This window comes from Bos grunniens, chromosome 3 (genome assembly GCF_055505025.1).
Source record: "Bos grunniens cultivar Pamir isolate PY7600 chromosome 3, Bosgru_T2T1.0, whole genome shotgun sequence".
Taxonomy (NCBI): Eukaryota; Metazoa; Chordata; class Mammalia; order Artiodactyla; family Bovidae; genus Bos; species Bos grunniens.
Genome location: NC_141167.1, coordinates 92566986 through 92588327, shown reverse-complemented (window position 1 = coordinate 92588327; position 21342 = coordinate 92566986). Strand labels below are relative to the sequence as shown.

The window sequence follows — 21342 nt, the reverse complement described above, 5'->3', positions numbered from 1 at the left end:
CCAAGGCCAAATTTGCCTGTTACTCCAGGTGTTTCTTGACTTCCTACTTTTGCATTCCAGTCCCCTAAACAAAGGTAAATCTTCCTCTATCAGAAAACATTTACTATATACAATTTTTTGGATCCAATATAATTCTACTTCTTGGAATCACTTATTAATTTATCAAATATTTATGAGTACCTATGTGCCAGGCACGATGAATAAAATAAGCAGAAATAGCTATCATCCCTTCTTTCACGGAGCTTAATGAGAGAGGCAAGTATCAGTCAGATAATCACACAAATGATTGCATCATTGCAAATTGAAACCTTAATGATAAAATGAAAACTTATGTACTTATGTTCACTGGAACCCATTCTAAACTCTTTCCGTGCTTTAATTTATGCTACTACATACATACATGCCACACATGTGCCATCATACCCAACTCTTTGCAACCCTTTGGGCCCACTAGGTTCCTCTGTCCATGAAATTTCCCAGGCAAGAATACTAGAGTGGGTTATCATTTCCTCCTCCAGGAGATCTTCTTGACCCAGGGATCAAACCCACATCATCTGTGTCTCTTTGCAGGCAGCTTCTTTACCTCCTGAGCCATCAGGGAAGCCCAAAATGTACTTATATATATATATATATATATATATATATAAAATATATATATACATGAAAGTTGCTCAGTCATGTCTGACTCCTGCCAGGCTCCTCTGTCCATGGGGATTCTCCAGGCAAGAATACTGGAGTAGCTTGCCATGCCCTCCTCCAGGGAATCTTTCCAACCCAGGGATCAAACCCAGGTATCCTGCATTGCAGGCAGATTCTTTACCGCCTAAGCCACCATGGAGGCTCAAGAATACTGGAATGGGTAGCCTATCCCTTCTCTAGGGTATCTTCCTAACCCAGGAATCAAACTGGGGTCTCCTGCATTGAAGGTGGATTCTTTACCAGATGAGTTACCAGGGAAGCATATGTGTATATATATATATATATATATATATATATGTAATTTTATTATCCCCACCACTATTATACACATTTGCAGACAATGAAAGTGAGTCAGAGAGAGGTTAAGTGACTTGTCCAATGTTGCACAGTCAATAAGTGATAGAGCTGGAATTCAAACCTGGATAACCTGGGCCCTGCTTTTAACCATTATGCTATACTGGTTCTCACAAGTAGCTGTGAAGGAAAGAAAGAGAGATCAATGAGAATATCCAGCAAAGAAAACTGATCTAGACAGGAGCTCTCTGAGAAAGCAATACATTCACAAAACAATCATTTCACCTAGAGAGCAGTATGTGCAAAGGCCCTGAGGCGAGAGGGGGCACAGAACAGTGAAGAAAGTGAAAGGCCAGTGTAGCTAGAATGCAGAAAGCAAGGGGGAAGTGGGGTATTATGTAGTTGGTGAAGTAGTCCAGGCCATATTAGACATATGAAACAAGCATTCTTTTACCTTAAGGATTTTGTTTTTAATCCTAAGAGCAAGAAAAAGTCATGAAGATAAGGATTGGGGAAGAAAGGATCAGTTTCCTTTGAAAAGATCAACTGCAGTTTAAATATTTATTTTATTTTTATTTATTTACTTACTTGGCTGCACCGGGTTGTAGTTGCAGCATGTGAACTCTTAAGTTGCAGCACGTGGAATCTAGTTCCCCAAGCAGGGATCAAACCTGGGCCACTTCATTGGGAGCTTAGAGTCTTAGCCTCTAAGCCAGTGGACCAGCAGGGGAGTCCCTAACTGCAGTTTGGACAGTGGATTACGGGGGAGTCACAGTGCATGCAGAAAGGAGGATTGTGGTGACAATGGAAATGGAGAACAGTGGAGTGATTTGGGGAAATACTTAGAGTCAAATTGACAGGACTGGCTAACAGAATGAATATGAATGTAAGAAGTTGTGTTTTAAGGATGATCCTCTTCTGTATCTAATCTGTCAGTATCTACTAAATATCTTCCTTTCTAGTGCAAAACACCATTTATTGAGATAGGGAATGTGGAAGAAGAAAAGGAGGTTTGGAGAAAAGAGGACTGAGTCTTGGACAGGCTGACATTGAGGTGCCTTTGAGACATTCTTCTGGAGATGTTAATTGATCTGGGCTATGGTTTTAGAAAAGGTAAACGAACCGGAGATCAAATTACCAACATCCGCTGGATCATCAAAAAAGCAAGAGAGTTCCAGAAAAACATCTATTTCTGGTTTATTGACTATGCCAAAGCCTTTGACTGTGTGGATCACAATAAACTGTGGAAAATTCTGAAAGAGATGGGAATACCAGACCACCTGACCTGCCTCTTGAGAAACCTGTATGCAGGTCAGGAAGCAATAGTTAGAACTGGACATGGAACAACAGACTGGTTCCAAACAGGAAAAGGAGTGCGTGAAGGCTGTATATTGTCACCCTGCTTATTTAACTTATATGCAGAGTACATCATGAGAAACGCTGGGCTGGACGAAGCACAAGCTGGAATCAAGATTGCCAGGAGAAATATCAATAACCTCAGATATGCAGATGACACCACCCTATGGCAGAAAGTGAAGAGGAACTGAAGAGCCTCTTGATGAAAGTGAAAGAGGAGAGTGAAAAAGTTGGCTTAAAGCTCAACATTCAGAAAACGAAGATCATGGCATCTGGTCCCATCACTTCATGGGAAATAGATGGGGAAACAGTGTCAGACTTTATTTTGGGGGGCTCCAAAATCACTGCAGATGGTGACCGCAGCCATGAAATTAAAAGATGCTTACTCCTTGGAAGGAAAGTTATGACCAACCTAGATAGCATATTCAAAAGCAGAGACATTACTTTGCCAACAAAGGTTCGTCTAGTCAAGGCTATGGTTTTTCCCGTGGTCATGTATGGATGTGAGAGTTGGACTGTGAAGAAAGCTGAGTGCCGAAGAATTGATGCTTTTGAGCTGTGGTATTGGAGAAGACTCTTGAGAGTCCCTTGGACTGCAAGGAGATCCAACCAGTCCATCCTAAAGGAGATCAGTCCTGGGTGTTCATTGGTAGGACTGATGCTGAAGTTGAAACGCCAATATTTTGGCCACCTCATGTGAAGAGTTGACTCATTGGAAAAGACTCTGATGCTGGGAGGGATTGGCACCAGGAGAAGAAGGGGACGAGAGAGGATGAGATGGCTCTATGGCATCACCGACTTGATGAACATGAGTTTGAGTGAACTCCGGGAGTTGGTGATGGACAGGGAGGCCTGGCGTGCTGTGATTCATGGGGTCGCAAAGAGTTGGATACAACTGAGTGACTGAAATGAACTGAATTGAAAGTCTCACACGCTAGTAAAGTAATGCTCAAAATTCTCCAAGCCAGGCTTCAGCAGTACGTGAATAGTGAACTTCCAGATGTTGAAGCTGGTTTTAGAAAAGGCAGAGGAACTAGAGATCAAATTGCCAACATCCGCTGGATCATCGAAAAAGCAAGAGAGTTCCAGAAAAACATCTATTTCTGCTTTATTGACTATGCCAAAGCCTTTGACTGTGTGGATCACAATAAACTGTGGAAAATTCTTCAAGAGATGGGAATACCAGACCACCTGACCTGCCTCCTGAGAAACCTATATGCAGGTCAGGAAGCAACAGTTAGAACTGGACATGGAACAACAGACTGGTTCCAAACAGGAAAAGGATTGCGTGAAGGCTGTATATTGTCACCCTGCTTATTTAACTTCTATGCAGAGTACATCATGAGAAACTCTGGGCTGGACGAAGCACAGGCTGGGATCAAGATTGCAGGGAGAAATATCAATAACCTCAGATATGCAGATGACACCACCCTTATAGAAGAAAGTGAAGAACTAAAAAGCCTCTTGTTGAAAGTGAAAGAGGAGAGTGAAAAAGTTGGCTTAAAGCTCAACATTCAGAAAACGAAGATCATGGCATCTGGTCCCATCACTTCATGGGAAATAGATGGGGAAACAGTGGAAACAGTGTCAGACTTTATTTTTGGGGGCTCCAAAATCACTGCAGATGGTGACTGCAGCCATAAAATTAAAAGATGCTTACTCCTTGGAAGGAAAGTTATGACCAACCTAGATAGCATATTCAAAAGCAGAGACATTACTTTGCCAACAAAGGTTCGTCTAGTCAAGGCTATGGTTTTTCCCGTGGTCATGTATGGATGTGAGAGTTGGACTGTGAAGAAAGCTGAGTGCCGAAGAATTGATGCTTTTGAGCTGTGGTGTTGGGGAAGACTCTTGAGAGTCCCCTGGACTGCAAGGAGATCCAACCAGTCCATTCTAAAGGAGATCAGTCCTGGGTGTTCATTGGTAGGACTGATGCTGAAGCTGAAAGTCCAATGCTTTGGCCACCTCATGTGAAGAATTGACTCATTGGAAAAGACCCTGATGCTGGGAGGGATTGGGGGCAGGAGGAGAAGGGGACGACAGAGCATGACATGGCTGGATGGCATCACTGACTCTATGGACATGAGTTTGAGTGAACTCAGGGAGTTGGTGATGGACAGGGAGGCCTGGTGTGCTGTGATTTATGGGGTTGCAAAGAGTCGGACATGACTGAGCAACTGAACTGAACTGAAAGTCATATACTTGGGAGTTTCATTGTATGGATGGCACATGAAGGTGCACATGATGAGTTTGCCCAGGGGAACAAAACCTTATTGAGAAGGGGGTCTAGAGCATATTTCAGAAAGCCCAACTTTGAGTAAGTCTGAGTGCAGCAAAGGGCTAACTTAGTAGACGTGTATTACTCAAACCCTGCTCAGTCAAAAGAAGGGCTTGTTTTTAGAACTAGTCCTTGATTGATTCCTGGGAGATAACCTCTGAGCCCTTGGACTACTCTGCCTAGCAAGAGTCCTAGGTATACATGAGGCCTTGGGCCACACTCTATTACTTTGGCTGAATCAGTGTGATTTATGCTGAATGCCTGTTTTAGCATGCTTGAGGCCTTGGGCTATGATCTATCAGTTTGACCTCTGCCGGTTGGAATTCAAACAGCTGAGGTCAGTTATGTGGGTGATCCCATACCTTATGGGACAAACTCTCCCCCACAGTAAAAACCCTGTATACCAAGGCTTGGGTGAACTTGTCTGTTTGGTAACACTTCACAAAATGTCACAAATCATTGCTGGGAGAATTAGTGCATGCAACTTCATTGGGAGGAGACACCTGGAATTTGTGCTTGTTTTCTTGTGGACTTTTCTCCATGCACCTTTTACCTTTGCTGATTTTAATTTGTTCATTTCACTGTAATATACCATAACCATGAGTATACCAGCTTTTTTGAGTCCTGTGAGTTCTTCTAGTCTGTTCTTAGGGACCCCAACACAGTTTGTAAAAGAAAAACAGCAGTAGAAGAGGTAGAAGAGTGTGGTATCATGAAAACTACGGGAGAAAGTGATTCTAGAAGACAGAATGGTTGAAGATATGAAATCCCACTGAGAAGACAAATAAGGTTAGGAAAAAATACATCTACTGGATTTAAAAAAACATGGAGGTCCTTGATGACCTTAGCAAGAGCTGTTGGAAATGGAAGCCATGCCAGAGATTGAGGAGTAAGTGGGATGTGAGGAAACAGAACTTTAGAAACAAATCTGAAAAACAGATTGCACATTAACTTATCTTTATTTGTAGTGGCAAAAACATCAAGCACAATCTAGTTATTTAATAACCTAATAACTTTTATTTACATCTTAATTTTTTTACAATGGCTATACTTGTTGAACCAGCAATTCTATCTTTAGGAATATTCAGAAAAAATAACTATAGACATGCAAAGTATTATTCATTGCAATGCTTATCACAATATTATTTATAATAGCAAAAATGGAAAATAACCTTATTGTGTGACAACAGACAGCTAATATGCTACAGTACACTCACATTATGAAGTCTGTTTATTATCTAAATTGGAATGTATCTTACTGGTTGCAAGAAATAATGTGTGTGAAATCACTTTACAAATTGTAAATTGCTGTTTAGATGTTATTTTTATTATTGGGGTTAACCATGTGCCTTGGAAGGCTTTAGAAATATAGAAAAGCCAAAGAGCTAGAACTTAGAATTCTGTCATTTGTCCCTCTTTTCTTGGTACTCTGTGCACGAGGGCTAAGTCACTTGTCGTATCAGAGTTTTTGCGACCATATGGACTACAGCCAACCTCTGTCCTTGGAATTCTCCAGGTAAGAATACTGGAATGGAATGCTATGCTGCTCTCCAGGGGATCTTCCAAACCCAGGGATCAAATTTACGTCTCTTATGTCTCCTGCATTGGCAGGCAGGTACTTTACCACTAGCACCGCCTGGGAAGACTTTTCTTGGTACTAGCGGTTTTCAAACTCAGAAAACAGAGCACCAGGAAATCAAAGTGCACTTTGCCCAACATCATGAAATGCTGAGAAATAAATTTTATTTTTTCTAAGATTTTTTTTTTTTAAGATTTTGTTTTTAATTAAGTCTTATGATGACATAAGTTACAAATGTGTGCTGATGGCATACCTCCTGTACTTTAATCCTTCTAATGAGTTTGCAAAAATATTACAAATCACAATGTACAGGAGTTTCACAGTTTCATGTGTTTTTGAATAGTCGTTTAAAGACCACCCTGAATTATAATTCAGTCTAAGACTGAAAGGATTTACAAGCAAAGTTTAACTTGCTCATATCCTGTCACATCGACTTTTAAAAGCATTTGCTATTACAGGTCATCAGTAAAATGTGAAGTGTTAAATATTCTTTGATATCTTACATAAACCACACTAAAATGCCTTTCATTAAGTAAAAGGCAACATTTTATTTTCTTTTTGACTGTACTGCATGGCTTGTGGGATCTTATTAACAGTTCCCTGACCAGGGATTGAATCCAGGCTCTCATCAGTGAGACTGCACAATCCTAGTCACTGGACCACCAGGGAATTCCCAAAAGGCAAAATTTTAGATACAGGGAATTTTGGATTGGCATAGTTAAGACCAAAATGATAAAGAGGACATTGCTACCTATCTCCAGCCCTTTACAGTCTAATGAACAAAAATTGAAATGCAGGTGAATCTTGCTCAATTCTATGAGACACTAAAGGGATTTCCCAGTATTTAAATATTGATTTTACGTTCATATAATCAGTTCTATAAATCTAAATTAAAACCAGTCTCCTATAGGTTTTGAAATGGCATTCAGCATTTCTTTGAAAAGCTGGACATTACCAGTCAAACCTTTAGAAGAGGGAAACAGTGATAGTACTTGTTGAATTGGAATTACTATCAAAATTCAAATTATTATTAAAATTCAGCTGAATATATTAATTTAACCACAGCCAGTCTTATTTAAATCAGGACTGTCCAACAGAAATATTCTAACAGCCATTCACAATCTGAATTCTGGTATATGCGATCGATTTAAATGTTACATGTAAGAGTTGAGATTTGGGTTTTGAAGAAATAAGGCAGTGGGGCAACTACTACTCATTAGAAGCTCTGAGATAGGCTATCAAGTCTGCCCTTTCTGATTTCTTAACTAGCCAAGATTATGTTTGTTCCAGGGATGTACTTCTTGGGATCCTCCAAATACCCTTCTCCGAGGTGATGCCTTTGTTCTTGTTGGCATCAGTGTAAGAGAATCCAGGGGCCTGACCTGTCTTCCATCCAGACCATTCCTGTACTTCCTTTGCTTTTCCATGGTGGAGCACTGGGCATTATTTCTGGACAAAAATTGCCCTTCTCAACATCACCCATTTAAATTTTGGTCTTTTGACACGTGCATTAGGAAGGTCCTTGTTATGAAACTGAACTTTCTGATAAGTCCAAAGACGTGCTAAACCAAGGTACCTGTGCTTATGCCCCTGTGTTTAGAGAAGTGAACTTTAAATCACAAAATGTCACCTTTATATCCTCTAGTCTCACCCACTCATGATTGTAAGCATGGTGCATTAACAGAAATGCCCCAAATCTTAACTGCAGTTCAGCATTCCTCTGCTGGTCTTTGTGAATTGCTTCCAATCCTGCTGACAACCAAGGCTGCTCTGTCCAAGAGTGGTAGAACCGGCCATTGCAAACCTTCATGGTACTCTTGGGCTACTCTGTCTCACTGCTGCCAACCTCTTGTACCCAGCTCATGAATTATGCCCTCACCATGGCTCACTCCCAGTGCTCTTTCTCTTTTCTGGATAGCTGGAAAGTTCTTTGCTCTTCTGGTTACCAGCAACATCGCAGTTTCCTCCACAGCCAGAGCTACTAGGCACTGATTGAATCTCTCATTTCAGAACTGTGTTTTTCTTACAATGTTCTTGCAAGGCAGTTGGAGTAAAAGATAGCCAAAGTCAGGGAAATGGTAGGATCCTTATACCCACTGCTCAGTTCAGTCCACGTATGGTTTCTTTTGAGATTTTTCTCTCTGGTACCTTTGTTTCTACCTCCAGTTGCGTTCCCTTCATGAACCTTTGGGTCTACTTTTACATTAATGTTTACCATGTGCCAGGTACTGTTGTTCGTTGTTCAGTCACTAAATTGTGTCCCAACTCTTTGCTACCCTATAAACTGCAGCATGCCAGGCTTCCTTGTCCTCCACTATCTCTCGGAGTTTGCTCAAACTGTCCATTGAGTCGGTGATGTTACCCAACCATCTTATCGTCTGTCACCCATTTTTCCTCCTGCCCTCAATCTTGGAGCTTCAGCGTCAGTCCTTGCAGTGAATATTCAGGACTGATTTCCTTTAGGATTGACTGGTTTGATCTCCTTGCAGTTCAAGGGACTCTCAAGAGTCTTCTCCAGTACCACAGTTTGAAAGCATCAATTCTTCAGCACTCAGCCCTCTTTATGATCTGACTCTCATTTATATATGTATATATGTATACATACACATATACACACATTTTTTTTAATGTAGTGACTTAAGTCAATAAAACGTGATACAGGACTATATCTCTTCCTAGTAATGTTATATACATCTATGTCTATACAAACTAAAAAAAAACCCACTACCAGTTATCTCATTAAGAGACATTCCCAATTAACATTTTACTTTTCATGTTTATTATTATTTAATGAAGTGGAACACTTTTGATTATGTACTTTTTAAATGGATGATGCTTGTTAAACCACCTGTTTACCTTTCCGCTGGGTAGATTTAAAATTAATGTGACAACTGAAAAATGTTAGTAATGCAAAATGTCAGAAATGGCAGTCTCTGCAACTATTTACACTCTTGATGAAAATTTAAGGATCATCTTAAATTGTTTGAGGTGAGAAAGCAGTTTTTCAAAGTTCTTTTCCAAGACACAAAAGTTTAGCATGTTGAAAGCCATCATCTCTGTATGTGACCGGCTCCTTTAATTTTTTAATCTCCTCTTCAACTTCTCTTTGTCTCTGTCAAGTCACTCCAGTCACACAGACTGTAACAAGCCAAGAATCTGTCTACCTCAGGCCCTTTGTACTTACTGCTTTTCCTGATTAGAACACTCTTCTGCAAGAGAACCAAAGCTTGATCAACAGAGGACTTCCCCAATCATCTCTAATCTGAAATCTTTTTTCCCCTTCATAGCTTTTATCATTCCCTGTATATATTTACGTCACTCTTCCCACAGACTGCAAACTCCTTGAAAGTCAAGGGTCTCCTTTGTTTCCTGCTGCAATCCTAGCATCTCTAAAACATTACCTGTCACACAGTAAGAGGTCACTGTTTTGAACAAATAAATGAAAAATGTTTCGAGGTGGCTTATTTTAAGAACTTAAACCAGCTCAAGAATAACATTTCTTGGGAACACTGTCTGAAGAGGAAAGTACTTCATGATCTGAACATTAAAACAGCCATAGTACTTGTTTCCCAAATAAAGACAACCCTTCCTGAAAGCTGCTATTACCTACACTTGTTAGGGCATTTGCGACTCAACTCACGCCCGGACACTAAGTGGGACTCTGGAGACATAATATTGGTTAGAGCGTGACTTCTCAAACTGACGCCCATCAGTCAGTCAAAGCGCTTTCAACATTCATCAGCTCTCCCCCACTTCCTGATGCAGGTCTGGGGTGTGGTCCTGGCACATCTCCGCTCTGAAAAAGCCTCAGTTGATTGGTTTCCTGATGCGTAGCAACGGCAGAGAAACAATCACCTTAAAAAGCTAAAAATAGCGGTTAAAGAGTTTTTTTTTTTTCTTCACCGAGTTTTTTCAGCCTATTTCTGGTGCGCCGCCAGTTAAAAACAAAAATCCTCCCTTTACTGCTCCCGAGAGATACAATCATCCAAAGGAACGCGGCCAATTAAAGCACAGAGACCCAGGAGGCCTGGGAGTCTAACCCCGCGCGGAGGGGGATTTCCGCGGAGATGCGCCCACCCTGGGAACCGCGCCACCCGAGAGTCGCTCGCTCCGCGGGAAACAGTCCCGGCCTTCCACCCTTTCCCACTTTTCCCCGTATAGTGGCCGCGTCCGAGCTCTTAACCACCCGCGACTAAAGGTAGTTCAACGTCAACAGTCTCTGGCTTTAAAAGCTCACTGTGAACGGAACTGCAGCGGGGCGGAATCTTACGTGCGGGCCCCAGAGGTCGGGAGGGGCAACCTGGACGGCTGCGCGCCCGCGCCCGGAGTTCCCGCCTCCCTCCGGAGGACGTCCGTGCGTACGTGCGCGCGCCGTGCCCGCCCTCCAGCAACCGCGCGACGCGAGGCTGGGGTGCCGCGTGCGCGCGCGCTCTCGTTCGTTCTCTAGCCTGCTCGTTCTCGGCGGCCGCTCTCGCTGCGGCTGCGGCTGGGGCTGGGGGCGGCGGCGGCGGCGGGCGGCGCGGGGCGGTCCGGCGGGTTCAAAGAGGAAAACATGGCGGAAAACAAAGGCGGCGGCGAGGCTGAGAGCGGCGGCGGGGGCAGCAGTAGCGCGCCGGTAACTGCCGGAGCCGCCGGGCTCGCGGCGCAGGAGGCGGAGCCGCCTCTCGCGGCGGTGCTGGTGGAGGAGGAGGAGGAGGAAGGCGGCAGGGCCGGCGCGGAGAGCGGCGCGGCCGGGCCCGACGACGGGGGGGTGGCCGCGGCCTCCTCGGGCTCGGCCCCGGCTGCCTCAGCCCCTGCAGCCTCAATGGGCCCTGGAGTTCCCGGGGGGGCGGTATCGACGCCAGCCCCAGCTCCGGCCTCGGCTCCTGCTCCGGGTCCCTCGGCGGGGCCGCCTCCTGGACCGCCAGCCTCGCTCCTGGACACCTGCGCCGTGTGTCAGCAGAGCCTGCAGAGCCGGCGTGAGGCGGAGCCCAAGCTGTTGCCCTGTCTTCACTCCTTCTGCCTGCGCTGCCTGCCTGAGCCCGAGCGCCAACTCAATGTGCCCATCCCGGGGGGCAGCAACGGCGACATCCAGCAAGGTGAGCGGGAGGCCCGGCCTGAGGTCTGGGCCGAAGGGGTTTGCTGTGCTGAGGGGGATCTGGGGTCCTCTGGGCGCGGGGCTGCTCGGACCGGCGTGATCCTGAGGAGTCTCAGAGGTGAAAGACACGGCTCCTGGGACAGTTTTCAGAGAAGCTGAACCTCCAGAGAGACGCGGAGGGTAAAGGGAGGGGTGCCGGCTGCGAGAGGCTGGGGGAGGGGACGCCGGCTGCAGGGGAGGTTCGTGGTGTGCAGATACGGGCCAGGAAGGCGTGGACTCAAGCCGAGCGCAGGTTCGGGAGCTGATGGAACGGATTGTGAACGAAGAGGGTGTCTGGGAATCCGCCTGTGAGAAGCGTTTTCAAGGGAGGGCCCAGCCCCGAGAGGTGTTGAGGAGGGAGTAGGTAAGAGAGAAGGGCAGTGGGGATGAATTGCCTTGAGGGGAGACCTGTTCTAAGCTAGGGGAAAGAAGGACTGGGAAGGTTAAAGGGCATTGGAGAATTTGGGGCTAAGAAAAGGCGTCTGGTAGAAAGTAACTTTAGGATGACATTGAGAAGAAGGAACTCTAGAGACAAAATCGCTGTGTGGGGCCTGTATGGCTAGGGAAAAGACCTTAGGTTTAGGGGTAAAGGAGAACTGACCTTTGAAGGGAATTGGGTGTTAGGGAGAGTTGGGATGAATTTTAATTCCTGGACATTAATGGACCCTTACTGTTTCGGATACCGTGCTACGATTGGATAAAATACTCAGTGAGGAGCCGGTTCACTGCCCACCATAGGGGAAACAGACGTATGAGATACAGCAGTGGAGGTGGATACAGTGGTTGTGGCATAGTCAAGAGAAGGTCAGGAAAACTTCACTGAAGAGCAGTCCTTGAGTAGGTTTCTTGAAGGGTGAGTAGGTCACTGAGTTGTAGAGTTTTCAGAACACAGGGCACCTTATACATTCCTGGGACGGATCAGGTCATCACTGGAGATTAAGTTGGTTTGATGGGCTGAGTAGGTAAGAGGTCACAATCCCTTACCTGAAGCTCTTGGGACCAGGTGTATTTTAGAGGTCAGAATACTTTGAAAAATTTTTTTTTCCTGCTGAGGTCTTCAATACTCCAGCGGGGTCTGGGTTAACAATTCATTATTAAGTATTAATGTTTCTGTAGTGAGGCATATGAATATCACTAATGGGATAGAGAAATAACCCCCTACAGTTCAGGGTGGGTTTTGTTGCAGACTCATGGAAAAAACTTTAAAATTTCAAAGCTTTTGAAGTTTGGGGCTGAAGGTAAGGGATTGTCGACCTGTACTAAAGGGTTTTGGATTCATCCTGTAGACTGTATCCTGGTACATTGTAGATAGACGAAAGGGAGTCCCTCACAGACTTTTATTTTTTAATACTTATTTATCCTGCAGGGGTCTTCCTTGCAGCATGCGGGGTCTTTTAGTTGTGGCATGTGGGATCTAGTTCCCTGACCAGGGATCAAACCTGGGCCTCCTGCATTGGGAGTGCCTTGTCTTAGCCACTGGACCACCAGGGAAGTCTCCTCACAGATGTTTGTATTAGGATAAAAGGATGACATTTGTCATCTAGAAAGATTGCTTGGGGGCACATTGAAAGGTAAGGGAAGAAAAAACCTGAGGCTGGACTAGTTAGGAAAATTCTGGCAGTAATCTAGGAGAGAAACTAGCCCGTAAAGGACTGTTGTCAGGTATTGAAGAAGAAAGTGTTTTGTTATGGGGGAAAGGTATGGACTTCTGGAGAAAACGTTTTTCTTGGATGCCTACTTGGTCACTTCTTGCTTGTGAGTTGGACAGATTAATTTTACAAGGACAAAAATGATCTACCTGATAAAGTTATTGATAGAATGAAGTGACTTAACAAAATGACTAGTACATAGTGCTAGTACATATAACAAAGTGACTAGTACATGGTAGTTATTAGTGAAATGGCAGCTAGTTTATCATTGATGGTAACTAATTGTAAGTAGCACTGAGAATGGAGATGAGGGGCCAATTGAGATTGATGTGAGAGAGACACAGGTGTCTAGGCCATGTTCCAGGTTTCTTGTTTGGTGGGTGGCAGTGCTGTTAATGCAAAATCAGATAATTCAGGCACAGAAACAGGTGTGTGTATGTGTGTGTGTGTTGTGTGTTTTGGAGGGAGGAAGTAATGATCGCAGTTTTGGATTTGAAGTATTATTGAGACCTGCAGGTAAGAATGTTAAAAGTGAGGGTTTAATTGATGGAGAAGATACTAAATGATACTGGGTATAGGGAGGGTGGATAATGGGTGTGTAACTAACTGCTGAGGGCCTCATGAGTATAGTTAAGACTTGTGAGATTCAGTGTTCTTGTGGGAACCTGGATTAGGTGAGAGATTTAGAGGGGATACAAGATGAAAATTGTGTGTGATTGATGTGGCTGAGGGACTGAGGTTATGAAATTAGTTCTGTTTTATTTATGCAGGACAGAGACTCATTGTGTGTAAATATCCTCTTCACTTCGTCATCCTTTGTTTTTGAACTAGGAGAAATAAGTAGACGAGACTAAATACTGTCAGTCTTTAGATAGTGTTGCTTTCTAACCAGTATCTGGAACAAATTAAGTCTGGAAGCCACCATGTTTTTAGGCAGCAGAGTCTAGAAAATAACTTAATATTACCTCCTGTGTGTATCTTTTTTTGTGTGTGTGTGTGTGTAATAAAGTTTTATTAAAGTATAAATAGAGATAGAGATAGAGAAAGCTTCTGACATAGGCATCAGAAGGGGGCAGAAAGAGTACCCCCCTGCTAGTCTTCAGCTGGATGTTATATAGTCACTGCTGCTGCTAAGTCGCTTCAGTCGTGTCCGACTCTCTGCGACCCCAGAGACGGCAGCCCACCAGGCTCCCCCATCCCTGGGATTCTCCAAGCAAGAACACTGGAGTGGGTTGCCATTTCCTTCTCCACTGTGTGTATCTTTTGCTTTGCCTTTTTAAAAAAATCAAACTTGCTGTCTGGAAGGAACACTGGATTGAAGTTGGGGAACATAGTTCTGCCCTTTGTTTTCTGGTTCCCTCAGGTTCATCATGTTTCTGTCCTTCAGTTTCTCTATCTCTAAAATTTAGCTTATAGTTCTTCACTTATATCTCATTAAATCAAATTAAGTAATGAGAGTGAAAATACTTTCTTAATCTGTGAAATGCTTTGCAATTGTATTATTGAACAGCCTGTGATTCTATCTCTGGTCTGGATAGGCATGGTTGGTAGTTTGATTTACTGTCTTAAGTGGTTCCGAAGCAATGACATTACCCTCCCTTCTAATGGCCTTGTTTTCCTCCTTTTCTAACACACCAAAGTTATTCAAACCCTTTAGCTGTTCCTTTTTAGATCCATCATTCTCCAAGTGTGGTTTCTGGACTAGCAGCATCAACATTATTTGCACTCTTGTTAGGAATGGGCCCCTCTCAAGACCATCTAACCAGAAATAATTTTCAGTAAGTCCACTGTTCTTAAGTGAAGGGCTACTCACTTCAAATTTTGCCTGTGCAGAAAGACCTCCTGACTTTTATTTTTTTTAAGGCTTTATTTTTAAAGAGCAATTTTAGGTTTACAGCAATATTAAGTGTGAGATACAGAAAGATAAGGAAATTTCCCATATAACTCTACCCTCCCAGACCTAAATAGTATCTCCCATTATCAACATCCTCCACTAGAGTGGTACATTTTTGAGAGTTGACTGCCCTACATTGTAATCACTCAGAGTCCACAGTTTGTGGTAGGGTTTCACTGTTGTTGTACATTCTGAGGGTTTGAGCAAATGTAGTATAATAACATGGATTTGTCATAATATCATACATAGTATTTTCACTGCCCTGAAAACTCTGTGTCTGGTTGCTCTTTAAAGTACTGTTAATTGGCTGTCCCATATCTGATGGGGGTTTTGGAACCAATCCCTTGAGATTACTAAGGGAAAATTGTAGTCTTCCAGGTCGCTCTTTGACATATTACCTTTATTTCTTCATTGCACAGATAAAATCCAAAATGTTTTCTTATTTTTGTTTACTTGTTTGTTCCTTGTTTCCCACTGGAATGTTGTAGAGTGAATGCTCAATAAGTAGATTTTGGATGAATAAGAATCATATGGAGAGCTTTTTAAAATACCATTTTGGGAGTTTAAGAGATTGTTTCAGTTTAATTGGGGATGACACTGGGAATGTGAATTTTTAATAAGTATCTTACTAATTCTGATTCTGGAACCTTTCACACTTTGAGAGGCATGGATTTAAATATTTTGAGGAGAAAAACTGATTTATGTGCTTTTGGAGTATTTGGAAAATCAAAATAGATAAGTTAATATTTGTTGAATCTCAATAGTGAGCTTTTTAAAGTGCTTTTGTGTTTATTTTTTTTAGGTTTCTTTCAGGTTGAGTCAGAATAGGTATCAATAGTGGGTATGTCAGTAGTGGGAGAAATATCAATAACCTCAGATATGCAGATGACACCACCCTTATGGCAGAAAGTGAGGAGGAACTAAAAAGTCTCTTGATGAAAGTGAAAGAGGAGAGTGAAAAAGTTGACTTAAAGCTCAACATTCAGAAAACTAAGATCATGGCATCTGGTCCCATCACTTTATGGGAAATAGATGGGGAAACAGTGGAAACAGTGTCAGATTTTTTTGGGCTCCAAAATCACTGCAGATGGTGACTGCAGCCATGAAATTAAAAGACGCTTACTCCTTGGAAGGAAAGTTATGACCAACCTAGATAGCATATTCAAAAGCAGAGACATTACTTTGCCAATGAAGGTCTATCTAGTCAAAGCTATGGTTTTTCCAGTGGTCATGTATGGATGTGAGAGTTGGACTGTGAAGAAAGCTGAGTGCCGAAGAATTGATGCTGTGGTGTTGGAGAAGACTCTTGAGAGTCCCTTGGACTGCAAGGAGATCCAACCAGTCCATTCTAAAGGAGGTCAGTCCTGAGTGTTCTTTGGAAGGAAAGATGCTAAAGCTGAAACTCCAGTACTTTGGCCACATCATGTGAGGAGTTGACTCGTTGGAAAAGACTCTGATGCTGGGAGGGATTGGGGGCAGGAGGAGAAGGGGACGACAGAGGATGAGATGGCTGGATAGCGTCACCGACTCGATGGACATGAGTATGAGTGAACTTGGGGAGTTGGTGATGGACACGGAGGCCTGGCGTACTGCAATTCATGGGGTCGCAAAGAGTCAGACACGACTGAGTGACTGAACTGAACTATGTGCAAATCTAATAATGTGTCAATAAAAGTACAAATATGTATTGATGCATCTGAATAGCCTCTCAGATGAACTCTTGAAGGAGTTGAGACTTTTGTAGTAGGGCATAGACAGCATGGTGATGTGGATGAAGATCTGATTTGGGAGTAACCTGGATTAGGTGCTGCTATTAGTTTACTGTGTAGCTTTGGGCGGGTCAGCTGCTAGACAGCCTCTCCAGGTCTGCAATATGAAGTTGAGTTCTTATCCAGTAAAATTCTGATTCTGTTATTGTTTTTAATGCTAACTTTTCACATCTACATAAGTTTAATATACTTACCTTTTGTGGGGAATAATGGAAGAATCAACATGGGAAAATGATTCTGTTTACGAATCTTCAACTTTTTGTGAAGTCTGAGATGGCAACATCCATGTTGAAAGTGAGAGAGAATACCTCTGGATATAGTGTGAAGAGCTCTTCCTGAAAATGGTTTTATCACTGAGCATGGGCTTCCCAGGGGGTTCTAGTGGTAAAGAACCCTCCTGCCAATGCAGGAGACATAAGAGACATGGATTTGATCCCTGGGTCAGTAACATCCCCTGGAGGAGGAAATGGCAACCCACTCCAGTATTCGTTCTTGCCTGGAGAATCCCATGAACACAGGAGCCTGGCGGGCTATAGTCCATAGGGTCGCAGAGTTGGACACCACTGGAGTGACCTAGCACAGCAGGTGGTGGACCACTAGGGGAGCCTTCCATTAGAGCTCTTGGAAGTTCTTTCCCCAGCAGTATGTGTAATAAATGACAGTTGGCTAGTTCTGGGTGTGGCTTATCTGGGAATTTTTTTTAGGCCCTACTTGAGTTTTTGAATGATAATATAGTCATCAGCAATCAGTCATTAAAGATGTACCAAACAAAAGCACTTTAACAACTTTTAGCATTGTGGTTGGTTAAATGTACACAATTCAGGAATCAGAATGCAGTCAGAATGCCTGCATTTATTTTTGAGCTCTATTATTTACTACTTGAATGACTGTGGGTTTGTTACTTAGCATCTGTAAATTGAGAAGAATAATAATACCTGTTTCATAGTATTATTGTGAGGCTTAAATGGATTAATACACTGTAAATTGCTTCATATAGTGCCCAGCACCTGGTAAGCCCCCAATTAATTGTACTGCTCTTATTTCTGTTGACTTCCAGTTGTCCCCCATTGCTTTTGTGATTACTTCTGTCTCACAATAAGCAGAAAGAAGAGGCAGGAAGGCAAATTGTTGGTGTTTTTCTGACATTTGATGAAATAGACCACGCCTGACAGTTATTTGCATTCCAGATTTCTCCAGCTGCCTAAAACTTGGGTAAATTGATATTCTAAATCCAGAGTCTTTACCATGTCTAATATCTCTACACCAAAAGTTTTAGTTAGGAAAGTCTAATTGCTTTTCATTTCCTTATATATACTCCTCAAAACAGACACTAAATAAGAATAGTAACTTAAAAAGTTTCTCAGAGTTGGTCTACGAAACTGAGTTGGGGGGAGGTGACAGTGGGGAGAGGATTGTCTCTGACACACTTTTAGCTGTTGGCAAAGTTGAAACTGTTTTCCTTATAACACTGGTTCATTATTTGCCTTATTCACTGTTCTGATGTTTGTATTAATAATAGGATATCAGTGATGGATAAAATTGCTTGGCACCTTAGCAGGAATTAAGATAGTACCTCCATACCCCTCTTAAAAGTTATTCTATCTCTACCATCACATACTTAGAGTAAAACTACCGCCACCAACAAAAAAAAATCACGTTAGTTTTATGTCCTTGAAGTAGTAAAAATTTAAAAATCCTGATCCTTAATATTGTGTGTGATAAAATGTGATAATGTAGAGTGCTTCTGCAGACTGAAGTGCGGTAAGACAAATACTCATGCAGTTGTTTGAATTCCAAGCTGGATTAGCTGCTTTTTTCCTTGGAAAATAATTTTTACTTGAAAGAATGATTAACAAACTATGGTGTGGATATTTGGCAGCCATTTTCTTAAAAATGAATGAACTGAGCTCTGTCACTTTCAGGAAAACAACTGTTGTTTTATGTTGCCAGTGATAAAAATTGAGCTTTTAAATGAAAATTAGGATTTTGGGAAACTTGTATATTATCAATATTTAAAGGCTTTTCTGATAAGGCTGGTAGTGATACTAACTTTTTTTTTTTCGATACTGTACAATGAAATGTCAACATTTGGAAGATCTACATAGTGAGCCAACATTTTCCAAATGACCAATGCATGATATTACAAAATCATACATAGAAGAAAGTTTCAAAAGTGCAAAATAGACCAATAGATTTTAACTTAAGGGAGCAGTAAAAGTTCGTCACTGTGGTAAATTTCACATTGCAACTGATGTTTAAGAAATAAATAAAAACTCTGTGATTTTTGAATATATTAAAGAAGAGTATCCACAGATTGTCTGAAAAGACTATTAAAATATTCTTCCCTTTTCTTAAAATGGTTGTATGAGGCCAACTTTTCCTTCAAACAAAACAACCTCTCACAACAGGTTAAATGCAAAAACTGTATTCAGACATCTATTAAACTGGATATTCAAGAGATTTTTAAAAATATGAATCAGTGTCACTCTACTAAAACTTTTTGTTTTGTTTTGGAAATTATTTCTGATAAATATTTTACTTCAGCATTCTGTATGTTTATTTTTAAATGAATTAATAAAATATTTTAATGAAACATTATTATTAACAATCATTTATTGTTAGTCAGCTATACCCTGATACAAAATGTTTTTGGTGTTAAAAATAAATGAAGATTTTAACTGGAAATAGAACTGCCATATGACCCAGTGCATGCCACTGCTGGGCATACCACACTGAGAAAACCAGAATTAAAAGAGACACGTGTACCCCAATGTTCATTGCAGCACTGTTTACAATAGCTAGGACATGGAAGCAAGCTAGATGTCCAGTGGCAGATGAATGGATGATAAAGCTGTAGTACATAAACACAATGCAGTGTTACTCAGCTAGTAAGAAGAACGGATTTGAGTCCGTTCTAATGAGGTGGATGAAACTGGAGCCTATTATACAGAGTGAAGTAAGTCAGAAAGAAAAACACCAATACAGTAGATTAATGCATATATATGGAATTTAGAAAGATGGTAACGACTGCCCTATATGCAAGACAGCAAAAGAGACACATATAAAGAACAGACTTTTGGACTCTGTGGGAGAAGATGAGGGTGGAATGATTTGAGAGAATAGCATTGAAACGTGTGTATTACCATATGTGAAATAGAGGACCAGTCCAAGTTTAATGTATGAAACAGGGCACTCAAAGCCAGTGTACTGGGAAAACCCAGAGGGATGGGATGGGGAGGAAGGTGGGAGGGAGGTTGGGGGCGGGTGGGGAAACATGTGCAACTGTGGCTGATTCATGTCAATGTATGGCAAAAACCACCAGAATATTGTAATTAGCCACCTATTTAAAAAAATTAAAAAATAAATAAAAATTAAAAAATGATATTAAATAAGATATTTAAAAATCCCCAGTTTTTCTAACAATACAGTACACATTGATGGATAAAACCCATCTAAACATTTTTAATTTCTCAATGATTTGAGCGTAAGAGGGATTCTGAGAACAAAAAGTTTGAGACTTGCTTCTTTAAAGGCACTATAACAAAGTGATAATGTAGAGTCATTAGAAAGAGTGTCAGACCATGGAATAGTGGAAGACAGCAGATTCATATGTTTATAGGCCTTCATTTTGGGGTACCCATCGCAGTTCATAAAGAGCTTCTCCCCAAAAGAATATAAAGAGGAAAAGAGTAATGAGTTACTAAGTAAATAGCTTTTGTAAATAGCTTGTTGTGGATCTATTAATTTTGTTTTTTCCTATTTATGACTGGTCGACTGAGTTCTATCATTTTATTTTTCAGAGGACAGGTTCTGAGGTTGGGCTCATGGTGTTGAATACATTAATTTTGTCTTCTCTGTGGTCACACATTATATCACCTTCTTCCCTACCCTGCTTCTATAATGAACATCAGTCCCAAGGGGGAGTGGGAAAAAACAAGGATGAATGAACATAAATGCACCATTTTTAGAAAAATATTTAAAATCTATATCTTAATGATGTGTAAATAGCATAAATTATGTGGTACCAGGGAAAAATACTTTTTGAATGCTTGTTACGTGCAGTTTGTTATTGCTTCTGTGAATAACATGTCCATATGTCTTCTATTTCTCTTTAGTTTGCTAACATTTTAGAAAAATTTTTGATTCATAAGAATTCTTGGTGAGTTCTGTATACTGATACTTTGTTGGTTATGTAAATTGAAGGTTTATGGCTTGGTGTGATAGGCAACCTCTAAGATGGCCCCAGTGTTCTCTTTAGTATCTATACCCTTCTTTAGTCTTTGCTCACAGTGCTTGTTTGGGTGACCAACAGAATATAGCAGAATTAACAGTGACTTCTGAGGCTTCATTAAAGGTATACAGCTTTTTCCTTATCCTTTGGATTCCTTGTTCTCAGTGAAAACAAGCTGTCACTCTAACAGTTCTGAAAAGAACTGGGGTCTGCTAGCATCCAGGACCAACTTGCCAGCCATGTAAATGAGCCACTTTGGAGGTGGATCTTCCAACGTGATCAGGCTTTAGATAACTGCATCCCGGCTGACATCTGACTGCAGTCTCATTAGAGCATAGAGAGAACCACTTGCCATATCACTCCCAGATTCCTGACTCAAAGAAAGTGAAAGATAATGAAATTGTTTTACTCCGCTAAGTTTTGGGATAATTTGTTACACAACAATAAACTAGTATACCAGACTTTTTCTTTTTAGAA

At 41.7% G+C, this 21342-nt stretch overlaps 1 protein-coding gene across 8 annotated transcripts in view; it reads left to right on the top strand.

Moving 5' to 3' along the window:
- Positions 1 to 10295: 10295 nt before the first annotated feature.
- Positions 10296 to 21342, top strand: part of TRIM33 (tripartite motif containing 33) — a 144935-nt gene continuing 133888 nt past the window's right edge. For 2 of the 8 annotated variants that reach the window (XM_086391978.1, XM_086391977.1), the window contains exons 1-2: positions 10634 to 11284; positions 16091 to 16222. In XM_086391978.1, coding sequence (XP_086248104.1) covers positions 10759 to 11284; positions 16091 to 16222 — 658 coding nt within the window. In that variant the 5' untranslated portion in view covers positions 10634 to 10758. Of the gene's footprint in view, positions 10405 to 10568; positions 11285 to 16090; positions 16223 to 21342 lie in introns of those variants that run through there. The other 6 variants (XR_015160752.1, XR_015160751.1, XM_086391980.1 and 3 more) reach the window with 4 other exon arrangements.